Source organism: Sinohyriopsis cumingii, chromosome 8 (genome assembly GCF_028554795.1).
Source record: "Sinohyriopsis cumingii isolate HCF-2022 chromosome 8, ASM2855479v2, whole genome shotgun sequence".
NCBI classification, from domain to species: domain Eukaryota; kingdom Metazoa; phylum Mollusca; class Bivalvia; order Unionida; family Unionidae; genus Sinohyriopsis; species Sinohyriopsis cumingii.
The window spans coordinates 112,695,175-112,722,732 of record NC_142968.1 but is presented as its reverse complement, the minus strand read 5'-3'; the positions used below and the strand labels follow the sequence as shown (position 1 = coordinate 112,722,732).

General features: G+C 37.6%; 1 protein-coding gene across 1 annotated transcript in view; it reads left to right on the top strand.

The window, feature by feature from the left end:
* Positions 1-1,187: 1,187 nt before the first annotated feature.
* LOC149794394 (uncharacterized) overlaps positions 1,188-27,558 on the top strand; it is a 46,124-nt gene continuing 19,753 nt past the window's right edge. Inside the window, exons 1-3 of the mRNA XM_089968572.1 lie at positions 1,188-1,329; positions 11,080-11,490; positions 25,513-25,905. Of these exons, the coding sequence (XP_089824698.1) occupies positions 1,278-1,329; positions 11,080-11,490; positions 25,513-25,905 (856 nt within the window). The 5' untranslated portion in view covers positions 1,188-1,277. The remainder of the gene's footprint in view (positions 1,330-11,079; positions 11,491-25,512; positions 25,906-27,558) is intronic.

Below are 27,558 nucleotides of genomic sequence, written 5' to 3'. Positions count from 1 at the left end.
TAGACCTGAAGCACATAAATATCTGCTCAGTATGCCAAGGAGTAGATAGGGTTACCACATTGGAGCCATGGCTAGCGAAGATGCCGTCAGCACGAATCCACCAATTTCCTCAAACTAATCTTGCAATCTTTTACAGGTAGAGAAGCTTTTGACCCCATATATATATATATATATATATATATATATATATATATATATATATATATATATATATATATATATATATATATATATATATATACAGCACATGATCTTTGTTTACTCTACTAGAAAGATGGAAAAATTCCATTATTCAGGTATAAATGGTTTATAAATTTATCTCGCTTTGTCACACCATCTAACGAATTTTAGAAGAGTGTACTAGTGCTGCAGATGCACATCCACCATTTGGTGACTACCGACGCATTATATTTCTTTCTGCTGCTGGAAAATAGTCATTCACATACTAAGACACCTGTAAAATCTTGACAATGTCGTATGTAATGTAAAGAATGCGCCTCCTGCTCAAACTTCTAAACACTAGTGTGAAGCAACCGTGACGTTTCCTAGAGTAAGTCAGGTGAACGCCGACGTCGAAATTGATATGAGGTGATGTACGACAACCTAAATATAGCCAAATATTAAGGCGAAAATGTCACCCCTCTTTGATGAGGGGGTGAGGGTAACGATTGTTTTGCAAATATTGCACACTTCACACCACGTCATTTAAAATATTCTAGTTGCAACAAATTCCTTGATCAATTTTCATCGATATTGATATCACGTCTTAATCGTTGGCTATATTTAGGCTGTAGTACATCACCTCATATCAATATCGATGTAACATTTATCAAGGAATCGAGTGGAGAAGGAACTTTTGAAATGACGCTGTGCAAAATGTGTATTATTAACAAAGCATCGTTTTGTGTACCCTTCTCCATGATTTTCGCATATTAGGAAAAATATTTGTAAAAATCATTATATGACCGGATTGGTGGTTAAGTCTGAACACAAGATAACTACTGCTATCGTTCAAATCGAAAGTTTTAGTAAAGTTCACACTGTATTACTAACAAAAAGAATGTTAAAGGAATAAACGCGCGGTTTGTTTAAATAGATCTCTCCATATGAGACCGGTTGTTTTGATGTCGTGACAGTGCAACAAAGGGACTATATATGAAACAGTGAACCGGACTACTCTGAGGTGAGACACGTGTTATGTTTTACGCCCGTCATTCGTATCCAAAGGCGCAATTTATGCCACAGCTGTGTGTAATGCTTACGAAAAGCTGGCAAGAATGCTTAAGCTAACAATTGCCTGTTTGGTGCAGTTCAACATCTTTTTATCAGGTACGATTATCGGTTTTTATAGCCCATCCTAGTAGTTTTACTCAACATTTTTATCGACCATCATCGTATTCGTAGACATTAGTTGCGGTATGCCAACAAGGAAGTTTGAATAACGATGTATTCCAACAAGGAATAGCGTAGTTAGCTTTTTACTACACTTATCTAGCACAAGCTTTTTGTTTACTCTGTTATGAAGATTGGAAACTGAAACGAATTCATGATTCAGGTGTGAAAAGAGTCTAAAATGAAGTCACTAGAATACACCACCCGGCGACTATTTAAGAGAGGTTGTAACATCATGAAGGTGATTACCTCCATAATTATATAATTCTCTGCATGTATGTTCTATTTTTATATCCTGTATATTCTATCCAGCATTATAATATTTGCATGTTCTATTAGTTCTATGCTGTATGCATGTATTCGATTTTGCATCATTTATTTATTTTGCAATTTCGTGTCTTCAGATTCCATTTGAGTATTTTTATCCGCATTTTAAATATTACATACGTTAACATTCTTAATGGTGTCTTTCCGACAAATTTAATTTTATAACACACTGTTAAGTATTATACAGGTTAAAGGTTCGCCTCCTAATAATAGTTACAATGTAACGTTATGAAAGCTGTAAGTTGGCTGTTAATAAGAAGAAGATGCAATAGATTAATTTCCCTATCAACAGAGGGCGTCGTGTTGAAACCATTGAGATGATTCAAGAGTAATTCACATTCTGATCATGGAGGACTAGAGATCCTAACTACTATGTATCGACAGCAAAGTAGTATTTGTTGAATGATACTACTACTACTACTAATAATAATAATAACGAGGACTTTGTATAGCGCCTAATCTTTAGAAGCTCTGAGCGCTTTACAACATTAGACAACACCTATAAGATAAAAAACATATATATATAATGATATGATTACAAAAACAAACACCATGAAATTAGAAGACATAAAAAACATGCTGAGAATATTTAAGGTAGGAAACATTATTAGATCTTTAAGTTTGTTCTTGCAGTCGAAATAAGTGAGTTTTGAGAGCACTCTTGAATGTGATCACTGTGTCTTTGTGTCTAAGTTCAGTGGGCAATTCATTCCACGTTGCTGGGCCCTGGTATGCAAAAGTACACTGTCCATATGACTTTGTTTTCATAGTGGGAATAATGAGTATACGATTGTCAGAAGAGGAGCGTAAGTATCTTGCTGGTGTGTACACATGGGTGAGGTCGGATAGGTATGTTGGACTAGAGTCCGTCAGTGAAACGTAGCACAGAGAACAAATGTTGTGTTTGATTCTGGATCGGATGGATAGCCAGTGTAGGGTACAGAGCAGCAGGGAGGTGTGCTCTGATCGTGGTACTCTAAGTATGATCCGAGCTGCTGTGCTTTGAACTTTTTGAAGTTTTTGGAGCAGATATTGAGATGATCCAGACAGAATTGAGTTACATTAGTCCAGTCTTGAAAGTACTAATGAACACACAAGATATTTGCGAATGGAGCTGATGCGTCTCAGCTCAAGATATGCCGTCCTGCTTGTGTTCATGACATGTTGGTGCAATGTGAGAGTACTGTCCAGAGTAACACCTAGGTTTCCTACTGATTGTGCGATTTTAATGTTGGTGTTGCTGATATATATTATTTGAGGTAAAGGATGTGAATGAGAAAGTCTTTGTGTTGTGATCAGAATGGCCTCAGTTTTATCATCATTCATCTGCAGCTTGTTACATGTCATCCATGATTTCACATCAGAAATGCACCTCTCAACACCTTGGATGGTAGCATCAACTTCAGTTGGGTGGCTAGATTTGTATATTTGGGTGTCATCAGCGTACAATTTTTGAGACACTGGATGATGATCTATGACACTTGAGAGCGGTTGAATGTATATAATGAAGAGAACAGGTCCAAGAACAGACCCCTGTAGAACACCACAACATAGATCAACTGGGCTGGAGTGTATTCCATTCGCAGGCACAATTTGTGTCCTGTTGACCAAGTAGGACTTGAAACACAGTAAAGATGTATCATGAATGCCAAATACATGCTGGAGACGGTGAAGTAATATATCATGGTCTATTGTGTCAAATGCTGCAGACAAATGAAGGAGGGTGAGGACTGTAATCTTTCCGCTATCCAACGCAGAGAGAATGTAATTACCTACTTTTAGAAGAGTAGTTTCAGTACTGTGGCAAGGGCGATATGCAGATTGTACATTGCTTAAAAGACTGTTTGAATTTAGATGAGATACAAGCTGGGATAGAACAACCTTTTCTAAGAATTTTTTATATGAATGGGAGATTAGAAACTGGGCGGTAGTTCGTTAAATCGTTATTGTCTAGTGTTGGTTTCTTCAGCAGAGGTTTTACAATGGCAGTTTTGAAAAATGATGGTAATTCCCCTGATGAGAAAGAGGTATTAATAACATCAGTTAGTGAAGGCAATACTGAATCTAAGCACTTAAGCAGCAGTGATGTTGGAATTGGATCAAGTTCACATGACTTTGGTACACTTTTCGTCAGGATTGTACGTACAAAGTCCATAGAGACAGGTTCAAATGCTGCTAATGGTTGCCGCTCAAATTCTGTATCCCAACTGTATGGTGACGACGAGTCAATTGAAATTGTGGTGTCAGGCTGATCTCTAATAGTTTGTACCTTGTCACGGAAGAAATTTGCAAACATGTCCGGAAGGTCGACTGGAGAGAAGGTAATTGGAAGTGGTGTAGATTTGTTCCTTGACATTAGCTTGTTAGTAAACTCAAAGGCCTCTTTGCAACTGGAACTTTCCATGATCTTAGTAGGGTATTGGGCTGATTTTGCTGCATGGACTTTATTTGTGACATTCTTCTTAGCGGATTCATGGATTTGCTTATGAATAGTGAGTCTGGCGGATAGCCAAAGCCTCTCAGCTTTACGGCGGTTTTCTTTTAGTAGTGCGAAGTTGGTCCCTAACACTGCTATACCATGCAGAACACTTTTGAATTGATACTCTGCACTTGGTAGCTGGAGCATGTTTGTCGAGCAATGAACGCATGCAGTTATCGAGTTGTTCTGCTGTAGGAGGTAAGCAAGTTGTTAGGTTTGCTTGGATGTCATGCATTAGTTTGGTTCTATTTATCATACAGATTCTCTTAGTAGCAGATAAAGGTGGTGGGTTAGGGACTGATACGTCAAGATGGCGTATAATGCAGAGGTGATCTGATGCAAGTTCATGGGATACCTGGGAGGACCGTATAATGTTATCATCAGGTCTATGAAGAATCCAGTCTAAAATGTGACCATGTTTATGGGTTGGATGGTTAACTGACTGTTTGAGGTTGAAAACATTAATGGAATCTGAGTTTTGATGTGTTTGGGTTTCCGGGACAGTGAAAGTAAAAGTTGAAATCTCCAAGAATAATCAGGTTGCCAGCTATCGAATTTCCATAGTCGAGGAGATTCGGAAATTGCTCCAAAAAGAGAGATTCAGTCAGCTTGTTTTTTCTACTAGGAGGAGGGCGGTATAGGCAGAAAAAATGGACTGACCTTTGCTCCATTGTGAATATGGTTTGGACTAGTTCAAACGATGTGTGGTCGAAATTGAATGTTGTGGTGTGGTTAAGAGGTTGGAGTAACCAGTGGGTGTTAGATCCTCACACTTGGGCTCATCGACCGATGTTTTTAGCCATGTTTCTGGTCGTTGATAAAATTAAGTATTTCTGTGCGCTTTTCCGGTGGTCGTACTGATTGGGCATTGGATAATGCAATCCGCAGAGGTATCTCTTGGATAGTTGACACTAAGGTTGACGAATTAATAGGGATTTGAATTAGGTTATCTAAATGAACGGTCGAATTTTTAAATTGTCGAGCCGGAAAGGGGATAAGGGAGATAAGCCCGACAACATTGTACTCACAGCCATGTATAGGTTATCATGTCCTGAAAAATGACGTTAAGCCCACAAGAACAACAACAGCATATAGTGGCCTTTCGATATACATGTGTTTGAAATCAGAGACATATATCAGCAAGAGAAGCCCTTGCCGTAACAAACGGTCACCATGATGAAAGTACCAATAAAATGCATTTGTCACGTTATTGGGTAGAATCATACGATTTTATTTATCTAAGCTTGTGCTAGCCATTAAGAAAAAAGCATTTCGAAAATATTTATGACATAAAACTGTTTAATCGGTTCATGAAAATAAATGAACAATTATCATTGTTCATCTTTGGCTTTCTTTGTTCACGGCTTTAAAATCTGTACAGAATTTATAAACGTTCTATATTTAGCAAGAAAGTTATTTAAAAAATGATCTTTCAGCATTATTATTGCATTGTTAACAAGATTTCACGTGGTATATTCAATATTTCACAAAATACAAAACACGATTTATGCGAGGAATGTTTCGGTCCAGATTAATTCAAAACACTATTGTGTTCCATACGCCCCACCCCGCAACAAAACAACAATAACATCAACATCAACAACAAACAAACAAGTTTTAACTCCGTACTTGAACAAGAGGGTGGGGTGGGAAAGGGGGCAAAAGGCATTTGCTGTTACATATAGGTAAAACTACTAGTTACAAAATAGCAGCTAACCAAAACACCATGTTTTGTTTTAATTACGGTCTACATGAGATGCTTCAAACAAGAAAAAATAGTCTAGGCTTTGATTAAATTTTATTAGATCGGTATCACAAATCCCTATGCATGCATTTTATTCCTCATTTGAAAGCGAAATGAGAGAGAGAGAGAGAGAGAGAGAGAGCTCTTGGGTAAAGAATAGATAGTAAACGTCCTCCAAGATTTCAAAGACGGAAAGTAAGAAACGTACCACTCTAGATTTGCAATACCAAAAACTTATGAAATAGGTTTGGTGAATTTCCATGGGTAATTTAGAATGATCCATATTTACAGACAACAAGGACGTACTGATAAAAGGGGGAATCATTAAATTCCCTGACATTGAAATGTGTTCTCTAATCATGATCGGAGTTTTGTCGGGATGCGTTGAACAATACCCGATTCCCGATCAGCCAGATAAGAGAAACAAACAGATAAATAAATAAATAACCAAGTTCTAAATAAAGTGCATGTCATTTTGCAAATATAGTTGGACTGGGTTAGCTAGAACGATAAATAATAAACAGGATTGATATATCTCTCACTCTGTTGGCAGAATACCATGAATAGACGGGTGTGTTTAAGTACTGTGTCACCACACTTTTTTGCTCCCAATCTTTAATTCAAGTTGTCAAGTGATTTTTATATGCTCTTATTTCATTATGGAAATGTTTGCTTCTACTTTGTCTATATGTTATCTTATCTAAATCTTCAATTGAACGAAATAAATTGCAAATAATGTTACATCCAGTACATCGTTAGATCGTAAAATCGTTAAAACGTTATTTATTGCTCTATCAATCCTCAAATCGGAGCTGCTGTAGTAGCCGTACAATGTTTTATGGCTAACACATTTTGAAACCTATCCAAATTGTTTTCTTTTACAGTGAGTAACGAACGGACAATAATTAACTTCAAATACCACTTTAGGATTATGTTTAATTTACATAATAAGAAATATTATTTTAAAGCAATATATCTACCATCTTTTACGCTGTATAGATTAGATTTCATTTTTAGATTGCTTGTGTATGCTGTTATGGTCTTATGTGTATATATTTTGTAACTCTTGGTACATGGCTGCAACTATATTATGTGTAATTTTTTCTCCATGACTGTAAATAGTAGTGATTATCTAGAAAGAAGATATTACATAGCGAATGTTTTTTATATACTGGTATATATTCCATTTATTAGATATTACAGTGCCTATAGATTGCATAGGATATATAAATAGATGTCAAGAGTCTAATAATAAAACATGTTGACAAGTTTCGGGTAATTAATGATTGGCTGGTGAGGTCAGGTGATTCCTAGAAGAATTAAGTTATTTTCCATTGGATGGGTTAGGTCACGTGAGCATGTATTGTGAAATATCATATTAAGTTTTAAGATCTGTCACTTGAGGTATATTGCGAAATATAGTCGTAATAGATTACCGAAGAAGAGAACTGATTCAGTCCCATCTTGGATTCATTCCTGTTTTGGATTCGTATTTCATATACATAATCAGTCTGTAAATGTGTTTAATGTTGTGTTTAGATACCTTGAGAGGAGACCTTTGTTAGGATTATTAATTGGAATTACAAAGTGCTAGTTGGACGGAACGTTATCCTGGAACTATTGTAAATTATTCAAAGGAGTTCTGGGCAATGCCATTGTGATACGCATTTTCGAGGATCTGAATTTAATTCAGAAAATTCGATTCTTTATGACTGGAATAAGACGTTCTATGATTATTTTTATGTAATTCCTAATACTGTAATTTCCTCATGCGATTTCATTTTTTAACTTTGATAATCAAATTATTTGGTAAGTTTTACAAAACATGTTTCTTTTGTTTCTTTTTGTTACTTAATGTATGACCATAGCATCGTTACAGTGCAACATTTCAATGATTTCTCATTATCATTTATAACAGTTAAAAAAAGATGATGTTTAATTTACATTCTGTATTATGTTAAACAATTATTCCGCAAAATGTGATGGAACATATTTGAAACCATAACTCTAAATTAATATATGACCATCCGTAAATCATTATTCATAATGGGTTTCGTCATTGTATGGATGAATATCTTCATAAAGACAGCTTTTATTATTTTTTCATATCTTTGCCAGGCTTTGGGATCACACTAATCTTTACCTGTCGCCACAAAGACGGCATGTACTTTTCCCTAACAATCCGGGTGTATAAAATGGCGAGCCAAGCATTTGCCTTCGGAACTCAGGCAGGATATTGTCACATCCTACTGCCTTGCTTTATTTGATGTTGCATAGCACCTTTTCGAGCTCTGTTGTTGTAAATGCCTCTGGAGTATTTCAGTTTAGTTCACAAGATTTGTTACCACTCATCTCGTGCTTGACATCAGTGCTGTTTCTCAAGGGGTGCATTTGTCACTTGTTTTAACGGTTTAACAACTTTAGTTTGATAACAGCGTGAACCTGAACTGTTGGTTATTGAGTGGCGCCATGTCGGCGAATCAAGCTTCAGCATTTCCGGCTGGAGTGCGTGAAGTTGAGTGACCCTGTAGTTTCCTCGCAGCGAGTGCACCTGGCAGTGTCCAGGGATCAATCAGGTGATCTGCTATGTCTGTTTCTCCAGATATTTCATACTTCTTGAGATGAGCCTGACACTCTTTGTCCAAACAGGGTGTATAGGCTGGGTGACGGCCATAAGGGACAGACTGAGTGGCTGCCATGATTCTTTGGAAACGGTGGTAAGTTTCCTTGATTGGGATGAAGTAGAATGGAATATTGACTATGCTATGCTCCAATATGGCACAGTACTTCGTCCACTTTACTTTGCGGAAGTTGCAGCAACGCTGTGAAGAGCTGCGTGTAGTTGGCAGTTGGAGTCCAAGATAAATAAGTATTGGTCTGTGCTGACTGTGTGTGAAGTCGTCTAGAACTGTTTGGCTTACTGGTTGTGGATGGTCATCAATAGAATTGCCCCAACAGAGGTCCAGTGGGTGGTCCTTTTGCCGTATTGCAGAATGAAAAGTTCCACTTAGCCTAGGGCTGGTCCAGTGGCATGAAAGTCAGAGGACACTTGAACGTCAGTGGCTGCTCTTGGTAGTGGCACGTAACAGGGATTCAATGCTGTATTCGGTTTGCAAGTTGAATCCTTCGCTTCCCCAGTGTCGGGCAGAGCCTTTGCTGAGTATTGACCCGGAGCGCGGATCTATGCTTCCCGGATTAATGCTATCATTATTGTTAAATGTAAATTACAATGCCAATGATCCGTAAAGTTTAAGAGCTCTAGCATATGTACAGATTTCACACATCATCATGACTGGCACTCTTGCATTTGTTGCTAACTCATTTTCAGTCATTATTATACCAGATATCTGCTTGTAGGTTCCATTATCATTAGCTATGTATAGTTTGTGATTGTGATATTCGATGAATATAGAAATGAGTCAGTATTTTATGTTTGCTTCTATAAATCCCAATACTTTTTTCTAGCAGTAACATATAAATTTTTCAGCTACCTTTCAAAACAAATTCTTCAACCGTTTGTGGACAGGCTGTCAAATTATTGCTGAAAATTCATAAAGTTCAATCTCCCTTGATACATGTATTTTGAATGTGAAGATTCTATTTTATCGTAGTTGTGATGCCAGTTTTGTTGTTTTTTCAGCATACAATCAGCTTGATAGTTTAATTTCCATTGTGCATTATTTATGCCTGATATGTTGAACTATTACTTCAGATGCAGAGGTAAAGTTCGAATTATTATCATCATTAATTTCAATTCAGTCATTTACTAGGATTTCTAAATTTGCATTTATTTTAGACCGTCAGTTGTTGCTATCTTCAGTGACTTAAGGGTCCAGCGTAGAAAACTAAGATCACTTTAATTCTTGTATTGAGCTTACTTATACGTCTAAAAAAGCGCAAAGTAATCCTGATCAATGAAAGCTTTCCGGAGTGATAAAGACACGCATTTTGATTGCACAGTAGAAACACTACCGAAGTTTAAGTGTATATCCTCAAATTTTAGCGTGAAGAAAACAACACGCAGTGTCACAGCCGGGAGAAAACATTATATATTCCTCGGCATTATATAGCCAATAATGCGTTAAATGTGCAGCAGAAAGAAAACAAGTTTATTCGTTAGACACTTAGTTCTTGATGTCAGCAAATTGGCTACATGTCGCCACAGCACACGCAGCTGTATACGGCCAGAGCCAGTCGGAGTAAAATAGATTTATTTATTAATAATTAAATCTGACAAGTATAAATACGAGGCTTTGTTTCGCTGACCTATTCTTACAAATGTCAAAGTACAACTTTCATGTTGCAAAAAGGTAAAATGTTGTTCAGAATATATTGGTGTTTACAATAACTGTCCCTAATATGAAAAGCATTGGTGTATTTGAAAGGCTACTGGAGATAAGTGATTAGGTGAATCCAGTGGTGGCATTGGAATTATGATGTTAAGCTTACAATTGACAAATCCGCACAAGGTGCATAACCCCACGAGTAACATTCCATGTATCATTTAATCAGAGCCATTAATGCATGAAATGCAAAAACAATGACCTGTTTTGGATGTGATTATATGGTTTACGAATGTTTTAGCCTTTGATGTTGAAGATACGAGACTTAATTGTATGAGATCACTTGTTCTTTCTTGGTAAAGATTATTTCAGAAGGAAAGCATTTATAAATTTGCAAGTTGTCCTGTATGTCTGTATGATCTTTGTCTTTCGGTTGTATGAATTTACAGATCGCCCAGGCTTGACAAATAAAACTTCGAGGTTTTAACATCTTGTATAGTTTCGTTGTAGAATGTGATTCCAACTGCTTCCCTTCATTCAGACAAAATTCTTAAGTGCGTCACTGACATAAAAAGTCTTTGAAATTCATGCTGGATAAGTAAATTTAAATTTTAACGTGGTGCAAGCATATATGCAAATCTGTCTGATTCAAAATATATTTGGTCAGTAGGGACAGCATATGGAAAATAACTTGTCCTCTTTCACCGACAGCATACTGCACAGATATCATCAGACCGGTTGACATTTAGGAGGGTTCTTTAGGTACAGATCTCTACCATAGTTATTGGCAATACCATTTTTTTATTGTCTGCTTGATTCGTCAAATATTTGTAGTTCTACTTTTTTCTTGACAGTTGAGGGAGTTTCCATGACTGTTACTCCATCATCCATAGTGATAGGTTCAGCAAATCCTGTGAACAGATTAGAATTGCGGTGTGTTAGTGATGGAACAGACAACAATGGTATCTTTACCATTGTAATGTCCAGAAGAAGATCTGCTGATATAGACTTTGTTGAGATTTTAACTATAGATGTTATTGATCGTATACAAGACAACATACCAACAGATATGCAGGCAAAATCACCAAATTTCACTGGAAGTCTTGTGGGAACCCCACCAACCTCAGGCACACTGATGTTGACCTTGAATGGAGGAGATATAACATGTAATGATCAAGCAGAATTCAAATGTGAGATGACTTACAGAATTTCAACAGATAAGGCTAGCCACACTGCAACTGCAATTAGTAACTTGGCAGTTATAAGTAAGTACTGTATTGTATCTTAGCCATTGTTATTTCATGGTAAATTTACATAGTATTTTCCATTTTCAAACATTATTTCATTACTGTACGAGTTCCAACTACGATCAAATCCTGTTGTATGCCTTCCATACTGGGATTTGAATAATTCGTGTTTTAGCAACCAGTACTGTCTAGAATTAATTTTGGACATTTGAATCTACATTTTTCCTCCCATTACACTACTAAATAAATGTGTCATTGTGTTTGCTAAGATTGTATCTTTTTGTCATCATGGAGAGCCATGGTAGTTCAATTAGTAGAGCTTTGGACTTGTAAGTCATGGGTTGCAGGTTTTTTACTGACCCAGGCTAGCCTGGGTCAACTTTCTAGGTGTATCCACAGGAGAAGCATTAGCTCCCATTTTCTCAGCATGATATAGCTATAAAAGTGGCAGAAGTGCCATCAGAATAAAAAAATAACAGCGTCAAAACCTGTTTATATATTGTATCAGTGATCCACCGTATGCATTCGCCTCGTGTCCAAAATTTAAAATCAATAAGACATTTCTTTCAGCCAGTAAAATGTATTATCCTGTGATTCTTCTCTATGAGTACACTCTATTCGGTAAGCATGGAATGCATTCAGTTCAATCAGAAGTCCATCATTGAGGTATTTTATCTTTTTTTCATGGGTCTTATTTTTATTTGCACTAAGAGTGCCACACAGGGAACTTTCATGCACTGAAGATGATACTTAAGGGCCATTGGCACAAGGATACAGCATAGAAACAACCCTGCTTTAAAGTGCTTGTTAATTCTACTTTACGTTAGACCAGAAGAAGTGATGATAGTCTTTTATCTGTTGTCCACTATCTGTCCATCTTTTAGCACAATTTTGTTATTGCTCTTTCTCCAGAACTACTTGGAGGATTGCCACAAAAAAATTGACACACACATTATCCCATGGTCTAGTTGGTGATAAATGAATATGGTGCCACTTGGACTTCGTATGTGAATACCACAGCAGCCTGCTTGAATGTCTTATTATTGCTGAATATCGGTATGGGGTTTTTGCTTAGAAGACTTCTTATGATGTCTGATTAGTCCAACATTAAAATGGTGCTGCTTAGATATCCAGTATGGTTACTTCAAAAGCCATATTGGAAATCTTATTATTGGTACTCCTTCTGAACAGAAAGTCATATTTTCAAGTTGTTTTCACTGGACGATTTCTTATGATGTCTAGTTTAACCTAAAAAATATGATGCCAATTTGATGCATGAAAATCTTGTCACTACTCCTCCTGAACGGTGGTATTAATCATGACAATTTACCACCAGATATGCAGGCGAAACCACCAGATGTGACTGGAAGTCTTGTGGGAACCCCATCAAACTCAGACTCACTAATATTGACCATGAATGGAGGAGATATAACCCTGTAATGAGCAGCGGGGGGGGGGGGGGGGGCGAATCGGACATTTTGTCCAATCGTCATTTGGTTTAATTAATACTTTCTGCACTCAGCGGATCCGGTGTCGTCAGCGCCCGGTAAAAAAAAAACGACGTCGTCGTCGGGGGTGGGGGTGGGGGGTCGTCCAATCGTCATTTGGTTTAATTAATACTTTCTGCGCGTCGATCTCAGTGTCGTCAGCGTCCGGTAAAAAAGCGCGACGACCGCGTCGATGTCATTGCCCCCCCTGCTGCTAAGAAGTTATTTACAATGAAAATTATTTACAACTAACCGAATATTTGGTCAAGTCCGATACGATATCGTGTCCGAGGATCATGTAAATTTATCGTTACAAATCCATGTGGGGTCGACTGAGCATGACCAAAAAAGTTTCGAAAACCATTAAAGTCCATGTCACCGCCGCACCATGTCTGCCAAATATTTCGTAGCGTGTGTGTATCAACGCCGTTGAATACAGCAAGAATATTACAGTTGTCTCTAATTACTTTTGGAATCTGAGTGTATCGTTGAGTGACATATATCACGTCGGTGTTTTTATGCCTCCCTCTGGAAAATATCCTAGCTGGGTTTTTTTGATTGTCTAACATAACATCATCGTACACGACTAGATTGTTAACGTCGCCATCAATATCATCAATACCTGGTGCATCATTGATATCTGTAATAAACTCAATAACATTTTTTTCAGCGATCGCTGATGCATTCTCGTTAAAATCTTTCAACACCTCGTAGCATCGTTGATCATCCACGCTAGGGGCGATTAAATACAACTTATCCCACTTCATCCATCTCATTATTAAATTGAGTAACAATTGCGTCTTGCCGGATCCAGATGGTCCGATGATAATCATCCGGATCGAGTTTGGTAACGCTGCAACATGCTTAACTGGTTCTCTTGTTTTAGTCGCCGAAAAATCAATTATATTCATATCTCTATACATAAATTATGGACTCGTGGACGGTTTTGATGACCACGGTCATTACAGCGATTGACCAATCACTAATTGGAAAACACTGGTGTTTTTATAATAAAGATGATTATACACTACAACCATGATAAACCAGTCAGCGTCTACGTGGTAAACTCACGATTGCCTGTATACCGCGCGTGGTACGGAGACGGTCTCGGTAGCACCATTGCGGGGTTATTTACAAGAATGGCTCCAAAAGTGGCGCCGTTAGCTAAACAATTAGGAATGAAGGCTATTGATGTTATTCGTGATAGGGGTATTAGTGCTATTGGAGATGTTGCCGGAAGGGCGTTTTCTGCCGCACGAGATAAACTAGCATCGTTGGTGAGAAAAAGAAAACAGAAACCACCGGTGATGCCATCAACGACAGTGATGCCTGCAAATGTCAGTAAAGTAATAAATAACGCCGTGGAAGAAAAACTAGAGTCGTTGGCGGCTCAGTCATCCACCGATGCAACAACCAACGCGCTCATGAACGCGATAGCGAGAAGTGGCCTTAAACAAAATTTAAAGAATTTACGACGAAAACGACGTTGATGAATTAAACATCAACATGATAAATAATAAAATGTTTGCGCGAACCGCTGATCCCGCGTTTGATATGGACGCCCCAGTGCGCAGGGATGATTCTGTCCGTGATTATCAATTTTATTCCTATCAACCACCACAAGCCGACCTACGATCGCGAATTGAACTTCAAGTCCAAGATACCAGTAAATACTTTTTGCCGTGTGAAGCGTTTATCGAAATTGAGGGAGAACTTGTAACAAATGCTGCCGATAATGCACCATACGCAAATGACGGTCGTGTTCGAGTTGGTTTTGTCAACAACGGTATCATGGCGTTATTTGAGAGTGCCAGATATCTTATTGACGGGCGAGAAATTGAATCAATAGAACGCGAGGTTGATGTTGCAACGACGATAATTGGGCTAGCAAGATACTCAGATGATTATACAAGATCGGCGGGCCCATCTATGATGTTCGCAAAGGATACCACTAATAACGCTGATCATATTCAGTACATTAACGTGCTGACACCACAAGATACTTCAGTTGCTAATCAAGCTGAAGCAGCCAACCCAGACCGCAGGGCAAGACCAGGTGACAATTTTACTATTATAAAAAGTACTAACGATAATTTTAATCTAGGGTTTGCAACACGAGTAGCAACATTACAAGGACAACGCCGACAGTTTTCATGCGCGATTCCACTCCATCACATATTCGGATTTTGTAGAAATGTCAGAAAAGTTATCTATGGGGCTAAGCATACAATCGCTCTAACGCGAAGGGGCGATGATAACAATGCAATATGGCGTGCTGCTGGTGTCGCTGCCGGTAAAGTCGTTTTAACTAAAATAGCATTGTGGATGCCGGTGTTGACTCCATCAGTTACCACGGAAGCACGATTGTTATCATTTATGGAACAGGGGGGAAAATCGTTGTTGAGTTGGCTAGCGGTAACAACTGATGCTAAAGAGGATAATGTCGCTGATACATTTACATGGCACCTGGCATCAAAACAAGGCGTTTCAGCCCCGCGTCATATATTTATAGCGCTACAGAATAGGGATCGATTGGGTAATCAAGAACGCAGCCATATGATATTTGATCGATTAGGAGTCAGGGAGGTTTCGCTGAGAATAAACGGACAACAGGAACCATCCGAGGATATACAGCTTAATTACGACAACAACCATGTCGCACGTGTGTATCATCGTATGCTCTCATTTATGGCGCGTGATCAAAACGTCGACACCGGTTTGCAAATATCACAACTTGATTTTAAAAACCTGTATCCGATTTATTACTTTTCGCTGGAACATCTTGATTTAACGAGACAGTCCGTCGTTGATATACACTTCCGAGCTCGTATAGCCCCGGGTGATGTTAATTATAGAGCGGTTGCTGTCATTCTCAGCGATAAATCAATGCTGTTGGAAGGTGTTGGTGGACGAATGAGAATCGTTAATGCACCAGTGGAAAACATGTAATTGAAAACACAAACGCGTTTACAATAAAAATGTCGTATAGTGTTGTCGGTGTAGAGTTGACCGATGGTCAAGTCAAGAAATTACGATCAAAGTCGGCTAAACAATGTGGAACCACAATAACGTTAAAGCCGTCACAGATGGCAGGTGGTAATCATAAGATATCGTTGACGGCGCGTCAAATAAAACATTTCAATGATGCAATGAAGAATAAAAAGGGTGTTCAAATAGATTTTTCGGCCGCAGCGATTAAAAACATGGAAAAGACCGGTGGGATATTTCCGCTGTTAGCTGCGATTCCAGCGTTGATTGCCGCGGCGGCCCCAGCAGTGGCGAAGGCGGCGGCGTTAGGAGCCGTTGGTACCGCGGCGGGAATGGCATTGAAGAAGGCAACCGGGAAAGGCTATAAAAAAAAGAAACGAGGACGACCCGTAGCCGGAAAGGGTCTAAGACTACCGGGAACCCCGTATTCATGGTACTCGGGGAAGGGTCTAAGACTACCGGGAACCGTTTATTAACGCAAGAGTCAATGACTCCTATGTCTAATTTTGATTTAATAGATGCCGCAAACGCGTTAGCGATAAAAAACTTCAGAGGTGTTTTTATGAGGGATCAATTACCGACAAAACCAAGAAATATTGAAACCGGTATAATTAACCTCGATAAATCCTCCGGAGCGGGAACTCATTGGGTTGCATACGCAATTGATCCGCGTGCGATCGTCTATTTTGATTCATACGGGTTAGCCCCGCCAAACGAGTTCATGCGGTATATCCGGGCGTGTTCAGCCCTGGTTTTTTATTCCACGCTGCCAACACAACAATTAAGTGACCCACCGATATGCGGCCGTGAGGTATTGAACGTACTCGCGGAGATGTCATCATCGCGGAAACCACCTCATGTGGTTGTAAACGAATACACTAGTGGGGTCGTAGAGGCCCGGCGGGTTAATTAAAAACACTGTTTTTTTTTACAATAATAATGATTGATATCTGGGGACGACCGGTTTCGGCGCTGAAAGAATCCACGGAAACGCTCGCCACCGATGACATAAAAAAACTAATCGAGGATGAAATCGCTGATACGTTAAATCTAACCAGTGTTGACCCGGGCGAAATAGTTGTATTTCAAGACCGCCAGGGTAAATTGAAATCCAGTAATGTGTCGCTGGATGACGTTTTAACACGACAGCGTAATGCCGCCGAGAACACTATCGCGCTATATACCGGCGACGGACGACTTAAATCAGGTGAATCCATCTTGACGATAAATGGAAAAATAAATACACTGGGCGACAATTATATATCCATGTCGAATTCGTTAAAAAATTTCTATGATAAATTTAACGCGCAAGCAAATCAGTTCGAGGGGATACAAAAGTCTGTCACCGATATACAACTCACTACTGCTAGTTTTTTTTGGACCCCGACGGTGACCGAACCGAATCTTGTAGGGATAAAAAATAGTATTTTGGAGTTTACAACGCTGTTGGGCCAATTTACCTCGTTACGAAAAAATTTTAACAGGGTTGATAACGCCGTTGATAAATTCTTTGGTAGAAAAAATGTCAAACCGGATGAAATTACAATAACTATAAATGATATCACTGCGTATGGACAGGAAATAGAAACCATCAAAACTGATGTTGCAACGAACAAAAGGAGTGTAGACGTGCATGAACGGGAAATAGAAATAATCGGCGCTAATGTTGCAACGATCATAAATAATGTAGACTCGCATGGACGGAGAATAGAAACAATCAAAACTGATGTTACAACGATCATAAATAATGTAGACGCGCATACACAGGACATAGAAACAATCAAAACTAATGTTGCAGCGATTAAGGGGAATATAGACGCGCATACACAGGAAATAGGAACAATCAAAACTGATATTGAAGCGAACAAAAAAAATGTAGACGCGTATTGGCGGGGAATAGGAATAATCAAAACTGATGTTGCAGCGAACAAAAAAGGTATAGACGTGCATACATATGAAATAGGAACAATCAAACTTGATGCTGCAGCGAACAAAAAAAGTATGACCGAGAATACACAGGAAATAGAAACAATCAAAACTAATGTTGCAGCGATTAAGGGGAATATAGACGCGCATACACAGGAAATAGGAACAATCAGAGCTAATGTTACAGATATCAAAGACAGACTACCGGAAATGACAAAAATAAAAATCCCTCACGAGAACACCATCAACACAGTATACACGATTCGGCATGGATCATTCACTTGGACTCCTACACAGAATATAGTAAATATTACCGCAACTGTTAAGGGCATTTATCGATTGACACTGGTTTCAATGATGCAGTTTAATATATTATCGTCGAGTTCATCCGGGTTTAACAATACAATATCAACAATTATAGACAAGGACGCAACTGAACCGTTTACAATTTATGCCGTTGATAGAAATTTAACCAGGGCAAACATTACATGGTATGTGGAATTTGTAGCGGATCTAAGTAATTAAAAACACTAGCTCTTTTAAAATAAAAATGACCACCAAGGTAATTGAATCAGAGGTATCACCGACGTCACATCAATATCGATTCAATACCGTAAAAGAATTCTCCGCGAATTTGAAAACGCTTTCCGAACAATACCGTGTAAAAATAAAAAAATACCGTCGAAAAATAACCGCCATCGACGCGGTCGTGTACTCGGTGTCAGGTATAGTAGCCGGTACCGGTGTTATTTTATCCACGGTGACCATGATGGCCCCGATCGCTGTTCCAATCGCTATCTCCGCGGCGACAACAATTGCTGGAGTCGCCAACGCAATCACTAGAAAGATATCATCGTGTTCTCAGAAAAAACTCAACGAGTATACAGTAAAACATCAAATAGTATCCGACGCGTACTCGAAATTATCCGGGTTGATCTCGTTGGCGATAGATAATTCGTTTATATCCGATGTTGAATTCTCCACGATGGTCCAGTTGTATGACTCCGCGATGTCAAAAATCGAGGATTTTCAACTGGAAGCTGGAAACCACGTCGCTGAAACCACTTCAATGGGCTCAAAACATTCTCCTGAAAACAAGCAGGTTGTTAATATTCGGTGTTGAAATTAAATACTAGAAACAGCGAATAATAATAATGTCGCTGAACCCCGAAGGGTTTCAATTACTTCAACGGATCGCGGAGAACACCACTCCGGTACAAACAAGTATGATATCGATAACATCAACGAAGTCAGAATTCAGTGTAAACTTCCCTTCTCCGATTCCAGTGAAGGAAATAGCGCTGGCAAAATTGCGAGTATATCACAGTTGGCCTAATATCCGAGCGGAAGCATTTAACGGACAACAACCTAATAACTCGCTGGTTTTTGCATGGACAAATAAACCCAATGGGACCCCAGACTGGAAGGAGGTTACAATACCAACTGGGTCATACCAAGTAGAACAAATCAATAAAGAATTTCAACGCAGGTTAAAATCGATCACAGGAAAAGAATCAAAAATCGCTATTACGGTTCATGAACCGACGTTATCGTCGACGATTGAAATAAGCACACCGGGGTATATGGTTGATATTTATAACAGTTCAATAAGAACCATACTAGGTTGGCCCAAGAATCCACCTCATGAAAGTCCGCGGGAATTTCACACGAATGCGCAATCGTATCATGAAATTAATCCCAGTTATCGAGATAATTTGTCTATTATGAAAAACACGTTATTACCCAGCGGGTTTATATTTCAAGACAGGAATACCATTGAATGGCATTTTATGTATAAGAAAACTCCTGAATCGCTCGTCATTGTCAAAGTTAATTTAAATGATATCGATAGTGCTTTTATCGAGATTAATCGTAATTACCGATTGCAACTAGAACAACTACGGAAAACAAAAGCACAAAAACACGTTGAGGTGTTAAATCAACTTATATCAGACATGGAATATATCAATGAACGAATCGTTAAAATAATATCCGATAGCAGCGATAATAATAAACAAAAATTCCTAACCGAGTATAATATCACAGAAGCCGATTTACCCGATTTCAAGTTTCCAGGATACAACGCGCCAGAACTAAGAAAGTCTCTTAATGATTTTTTCGGTCCATCAACTATCCTCAGACACGATAACGGAGAGGGTGGTAGGCATATTGCCCCATACAACGTAAATATCGCATCGGTGATAGCAATCAATCTAGTGTGCGATGTTATCGAAGGGAGTTACCAGGTAGATACCAAGCAATCAAATCAAGCTCAACAGGGGTATATCCTTTATTCATTTTCACCAACAGCCCCTCCCGGATTCTTAATCGTTGAGAGCCCAATTAATCCGGTCTATATGCGATGCCATAATCGGTTTTTAACGAGAATTAATTTTAGGCTTACCGATCAGTCAAATAACCTAATTGATCTACAAGAGGAGGAGTTAGTGATCACTCTGTTTGTAAGATCATTGTAAATAACTTCTTAGCAGCGGGGGGGGGGGGGGGCAATGACATCGACGCGGTCGTCGCGCTTTTTTACCGGACGCTGACGACGCTGGGATCGCTGAGTGCAGAAAGTATTAATTAAACCAAATGACGATTGGACGACCCCCCGACGACGACGTTTTTTTTTTACCGGGCGCTGACGACACCGGATCCGCTGAGTGCAGAAAGTATTAATTAAACCAAATGACGATTGGACAAAATGTCCGATTCGCCCCCCCTGCTGCTTAATGATCAAGCACAGTTCAACTGTGTGATGACCTACAGAATTACAGGAGATACTGATAACAACACTACCTCCGCAAGTAGTAACGTTTTTCTTGTAAATAAGTATTGTAGCCCAGCCTTTGTTATTTCGTGGTAAATTTGCATAGTAATTTCCAGTTTGAAATATTATTATATCACTGTCATTTATGTGATGCCAAGACTGTTTTTAAAGTTACAAGAGCATTAGCTTTTGGTAAATCTGAATGATTTCTGGTAGATGTTACCGAATTGCATCAATTCTAACTACATTCAAACCCTGGTATGTGCTTTTCGTGCTGGGATTTGAATTTCTCATGTTCGAGTAAAATTTCTATATATAATTTATTTTGGACATTTGAGTCTATATATTTTTTCTTCCCTCCACACTACTTTGGATATAAATGTTGCACTGCATGTCTTGAAGATTTAATTTTCTCTTCTTGACAGCAAGTCAAGATGGTTCAGTTTTGTAGAGCACTGGACTTGTAAGTCAGGGGTCGGAGGCCCGATATTGCCTCAGGTTAGCCTGGGTCAGCTGCTTAGACGTATCCATGGAAAAGGCAATAGTTCTCATTTATTCGGCGTGTTATTGCCAATTATATGTTAAAAGTGATACTTGGGAAAAAAACTAAAAAATAAAAACAAACATCTTGTTTACATATTCTATTAGTGATCCACTATATTCTATCGCTGTGTGTCCAAGCTGTTCAAAATCGATCGGTATTAGGATAGTAAATGGCAACAGAATAGGTCATTGTTTGTATTTGTCGAAAGAATTACGGTAGAGAAATTGTATATGAAATAGTTGAATACAGTTATATTTATGAAATTGTTATACATTTCACTTTTACAGTTGCTGACTGGGAGCTTGGATCTAAATTTTAAATTGTCCATCCTTCTCTGGTGTTAGATATAATATCGTAAGTGCCACGTGACATTCTGTACCACCACCGCAGATTAATGGGTTGTGAAGGGTAAGGGGAAGCTCGGAATACTTGCAAAATATACTTAGTTACGAGATGAAGGATGGGGTAGATTTAGATAACCATTAACTAAATTTTATAACCGATTACAACTGGTTCAGCGCAGCATCGCAAGCAATATCCGCTATGTAGCTCAGAGAATATTTAGGTCATTGTCATTAAATGTAGCTAAATGTACCTGATTAGTTTCTCTCAAGAGGTATTTCAGCACCATTTGAATCAATACATAGCATAACACTTCACATTAAATACAATTTGAAACAGGGTGGTCCGTTTACGTCAAATTCTTCAATGCCACCTTGACCCGGTGGAAGGTTCGATTTTAATTGTATAGAGTGATCAGATTTCCAGTTCGGCTATATTCGGTCACAATTTACTTGCCTGGCGCGAGGTTTGCAGTAGTATCCTGATACATGTACGTGTAATTAATTAAATAAGACGATACTCTTCTGACAACATTCTATTTATCAGCATCGAAATAAAGATTTAATTCTTTATCAGATTAATCATAAAATAAACAGACATCAGAGATTAACTTTAAACAGTTGATCATTTGGAACAAATTTCAGTCATATTTCTTTTGACTTTGTTACAAGCCTATGCCCTTAATATAACTAACATAAAAGAGTGAACGACAACAAGCTTTGTAAATCTTAACAATAATTTATTTCCCTATAATACAAAGTGAAAATGAAAAAAAAGAACATAGGGTATTGCGAATTAAATCCCAAAATAATCCAAGAGTTATAGACACAAGTCCAAGTAATTTAAAGTCCTGAATACAATTCAGTAAAAGTCCAGAAAATATCCCTAAACTGACGTGTCTGTGGTACCTATTAAAGTGTTGATGTGTCAACAGTCTTTTGTTGAATCATAAAATTATAATTCCAGGTTTGAATATTCATACTATAAATTCCTGTGAATGTCTCTATCCAAGAATTTTATCGGAGCACTTTTGTATTTCGAGAGAAAACAATCACTTGAATTCAATAATTTGAACAAAAAAGATTCCAGCCCAAAACTATTGGTCACAACATATAATATAATTTAAAAGTGCTAGATGTTAAAGCACGAATTACCAAGTCCTCACAATTACAAGAGCATATAGTTCTCTACTTGACCTCAGGTCACAGTTAGCAGTTTCTATAAAAAAAATTACCTCATGGAAAATAACATTCTGTAATGATCCTGATGTTTACAAAATCAAAATCATATCCTGTATAGTTCACGTAGGAAATTCCAAAACCATGATCCAAAGAAAGATATTTACTTCTTATATTAATAAAAATCCCGATATTAAGCCCATAGAAATAGAGAATAATTTAGGTATGCATTAGTTGTTTACATAAAATGAAATGAAAAAGTCAACCAGGTCAAGCAGAAATGAACTCAATTTTGGACAAGGTCACGTCCAACATACAGTGTTAAATTACAATAGCGTGTAATAAAAAAGTTAAAATATAACTAACAAACAATTAAGTAAAATATATATAACAAGATTTACATTCACAGGCAGCTATTAGTTTTCGAGGCCATACGTTACCTCGGTAACCGTTACTGAAGTATTTAGATAGTATAATAATTTAGCGTTAAGATAATTTATTACATAATTTATTCAGAATGGTAGCATGATAATATAAAATATGCTATAAGACAAATCATAATAACGTTTGATATCAGTTTACTGTTTGATATCAGTTTACTGTTTACTGTATACCTTCTAAACTTATACTTGCAAGGACTATACTGTAAACAAATATAGCTGAAAAATAAATAAGCAATGGGACAATGGCCTTGCATATTCGTGATAGAGATACTTAAATTTTAAAATTATGATCACCGTGATACTGCCAACAAATGTTAATTGGTCACAAGAACATGTTTCTTTTGTGTTCACTTCGTTCATCTGTTATGGTTAGATAACGATTTCTTCAACTGATACAAAATGAAGGTTTCATTAACCCCGGTTATGGTACAGATTTCCCTGACTGGTTGATTTGTATTGCAATACTTATCTGCCAAATTCTTTATGATAATATATGGTCAGAATGTGAAAGTTTTGTTATTTGTTAAGACTATACTAAGGTGCATGTATCCAAAGCAGGCCTGCACTAAGTAGTTCAGATTTCAAATGAAAAATCAGTTAGTTGATATTGATTTACTTTGTTGCGAATTTGTACTCTTAAACTAAGTAACACAAGGAAGTTAAACCGACAAATATAGTAAAATTAAATCATCAATTTATAACTCTAGAATAAAAAAAAAAAAATTAATAGTATCTTACAGTATTGTGTTTTAAATACCGAATAATTTTAAATATTCTATCAGAAGTCAAAAACTATAGAACGTTCCGAATGAATTTAAATAATCTTGGATGTTCTGATATACCGATAGTCTTATATGTGCTGATGTTGCAATAGTCTTGAGTATCACAGTTATATAATCCAGCACGTCTTTGAATGAACTCACAATGATCCCAGTAGAATATTAGTGCAAAAGATCACTGTGTAATTGCAAATAAAAATTTAAATATATCAATCCTCTGAAATTAGACATGAACACAACTAAAAACTCTGATCATGGATTCTCAATGGCTAGTTTGAAACAGGGATGTTGTTGTTGTTGTTGTTGTTGTAGGGTTTAACGCCATTTTTCAACACACGATAGGCTATACATGGTGGCCAGTATTAATGGTGGAGGAAGAACCCGATAAAACCCGGGAAAGAACTACCGACCCACGAAACAGGGATGCATAAGGTACCTTAGAGCATTCATATTTATGCTAGTGAAGAGTTTTAAATAGTAACTTTAGTACTAATAAAGACTCTAACAGTTCTGATCAGATCTTGGGTAAATATAAATATATATGTGCAAGTTAAATGGAAGGGCGGAATTACCTCATTGAGAAATATAGCATATTTTGGAGACAAGACATTAAATAAATGCATTAACAGATTACGAGATGTCTGACTGTGACACATCACGGACTTAATTTTAACTGTGATATCTACAAAACAACAATCAGTAGAAACTTTTACAATGGCTCTCGAATTAACTCAACTGGTAAACTTACACAGACCTCATTGACCCTAATTATTACATATTAACTCCATAGATATTAAATGTAATTCATTGTGCTATAGTGGCAGCTGAGTGTTCTGGACAAGTTCCTTTTCCTACGTCATTTACCATGGACAAGTGGGCTAGAATAAGTGAGATTCAGTCCTGGATTTTATTTTATATTTAGTATTTGTCTCAAAACGATATGCTGACAACTAAGACCGCTTCGGTGGCCTAAGTGGTTAGAGCATCCGCCTCGGATTCGGGAGGTCGCTGGTTCGAAGCCTGGCAGAGTCATACCAAAGACTTATAATAACAGTACTAACAGCTGCCTCACTCAGCATTAAGAAGTTAGTGTTATGAGTGGCACATGATGCTACATGTCTGCAGCATGATGCGCAAGTGTTAGACATCACTATAAACTGCCACACTGCAGATATATTAGTGATATGACTGAAAAATTACTAAGGCTACGTTAAAAATCTAAATCACACACACACAACGCGCGTGTGCACGCTAACTAAGGTTTCTTGTCCATAGTTCAGAGTATCATATCATCTAACATGTCATTTTTCCGAAAAGGCAATGTATGTGGTTGCTTAATAATTGCAATGAAAAAAAAAAACATTTAGATTATTTTTCTTTCTAGTGCACTGTAACTATGTCTAATTGACAACTGTGATTTTTCAAGCACATATTTGCAAAAACTTTTCATTACAAATACCTTGCAAATTGTGATTTTGTAAATGTATATTTTGAATATATTTTATGCAACTGAATTGTAAAGAAATCAATATCAATATGTGTCTTAGCAATGAAAACTTGTTTTCCACCTTTATTCACAGCTGCTCCTAACGATGTTCGAATAACAGACTCTCTGTATGAAGACAAAGGGATGCAGCTTCAGCTAGCCAACGATAGTCGACTTTATGTGGGCACCAGAATTACATACAGATGTTATGCTAATATTGGAGTAGATCCCAATGGTTTAATCACATGGGAAAGAACATCGCTGATGGGAACATCCACTGTGTTTGCGACATACACTCCAACTGTATCTAGTGATATAGTACAGGACCCTGTTACAAATTCTAGTTGTTCCTACACCAGGACATCTACAATGTACTACAACATGACAAACCTGGATGATGATGGCGTTACATTCCGCTGCAAAGTGCGAGCTTTCATTGGGAACCAGTGGTATGAACCCATATCAGTTCATCGCAGGACATTCACAAGTAAGAATCCTATTCTTATTTTTAGGAATAAGAAAGACAAAGTTATCATGTTTTCATCAGTACATAGCCACTTTGTGCGGAGGTGTCTATAAACACTACTACTTCTAATTTGTACACATTTTACAGAATTTTAATATCTTTACGTTTTATATTTATTTTGTACTTAATGTTTACATTTATTTGCAAGGGTCTATCTTCGAACGCGTTTGTGCAAATTCATTTTACATATTTGGAGCTTTGTCTTTAGTTATCACTGGATAGGCAATTCGTTCTAAGGTGCCGAAACATACTGTTGCATACATACTTCATCAAATGTTCAGGTAATGTGCATGGGTTACCTCATATGTCTCTCAACATATACCAAAATGAACCGATTTGTGGCATTATGTGAGCGGGTGCAAATATGGTAACAATATTTTATGTTAAGTCCATAGTAGACAGGGTGTAATCTGTGATGCATGCTTGTAGCATTGACGCTAAGTTTAAAAACACTCGCTGTAAATGTAACATATAATTGGATAGAATATTTGCAAGTCCTGCATTATGTATCCGTCATATCACTCCTATATTAATAGTAAAAATAAAGAAATAAAAAATCCCCTCTTTTTTCAAATGTGGGTGGGAATTTTCTCTGTTCGTCACGCATCTCACCTCAACAAGCTTTTTACAGTGAATTATACTATCAGACCTTGCTAGATACGAATTAATTTAATGAATATTAAGGCAATTTGCAAAAGCCAAGTCCAGTTTTTAAACGGTCTTTCTGTATCTGTCCATGTTCATTCAGCGTCAGTTATATACATCATAGCCATTCTGAGTGTCATTATTTAGGTAAAATACTATATTGAGACAATACTAATAATTCAAATTGACATAATACACACACAAATGATTGTCAAATTTTTAAATTTACTTTAATAAGTGCAAACCATCACCGGTTACTATTGTATTGCTTTCGTTTTCATTGTCTGGGACTATATTCCATAGTCCAAAGTAATTATTCCTTAATCAAATTAGTATTGGAGTGCCAAAATCGAAAAAATTATTACTTGTGACTTACTCCTTGCTCATCGCCTACATGTAGAATACCATCTATTATTTTCTTCAGACGATGTTACCCGTATGCTGTCGCTTATCAAAATCTGACTTTGTTTTCAGCAATAAAGACTTGTTTGGCATTTCACCTACATTTTGGTATCGACCGAGTTTTTACTCCCCATTCCTTGCTTTATATGAGTGACTTGTGCTCGTTCTGTAAATTTAAAATTATTTGTGCCTTGCGTAGAAAGCGGTGCTCTATTAATTTACATTCTCTTCATTTTTACAGTTCTTGGGTATGTATTGTCCACCTTATTTCGGTTTCGGAATTTTTGTTTACGTGAATTTGTATCTTGCAGGCTTTATAATTTTGCAAGGTGTGGGGCAAGTATGCACATAGTGCGTAAGCATGAACAACTGTCCAGTATGTTGTATTCGGTCGGACAAGGTGTGGTTTTACAGTCGTTAGGGATCTCCATCCTTCAGTATTTCGACAACGGGTTAATTCACAATATCCTCAGGACTCTCTTCTGAAGGACGTATGCCATCGTAACGGATCTTCTGAACAATAACCCTTCGGCACGGCTTGAACTTTCTTTTCTCGGGACTCAGTTC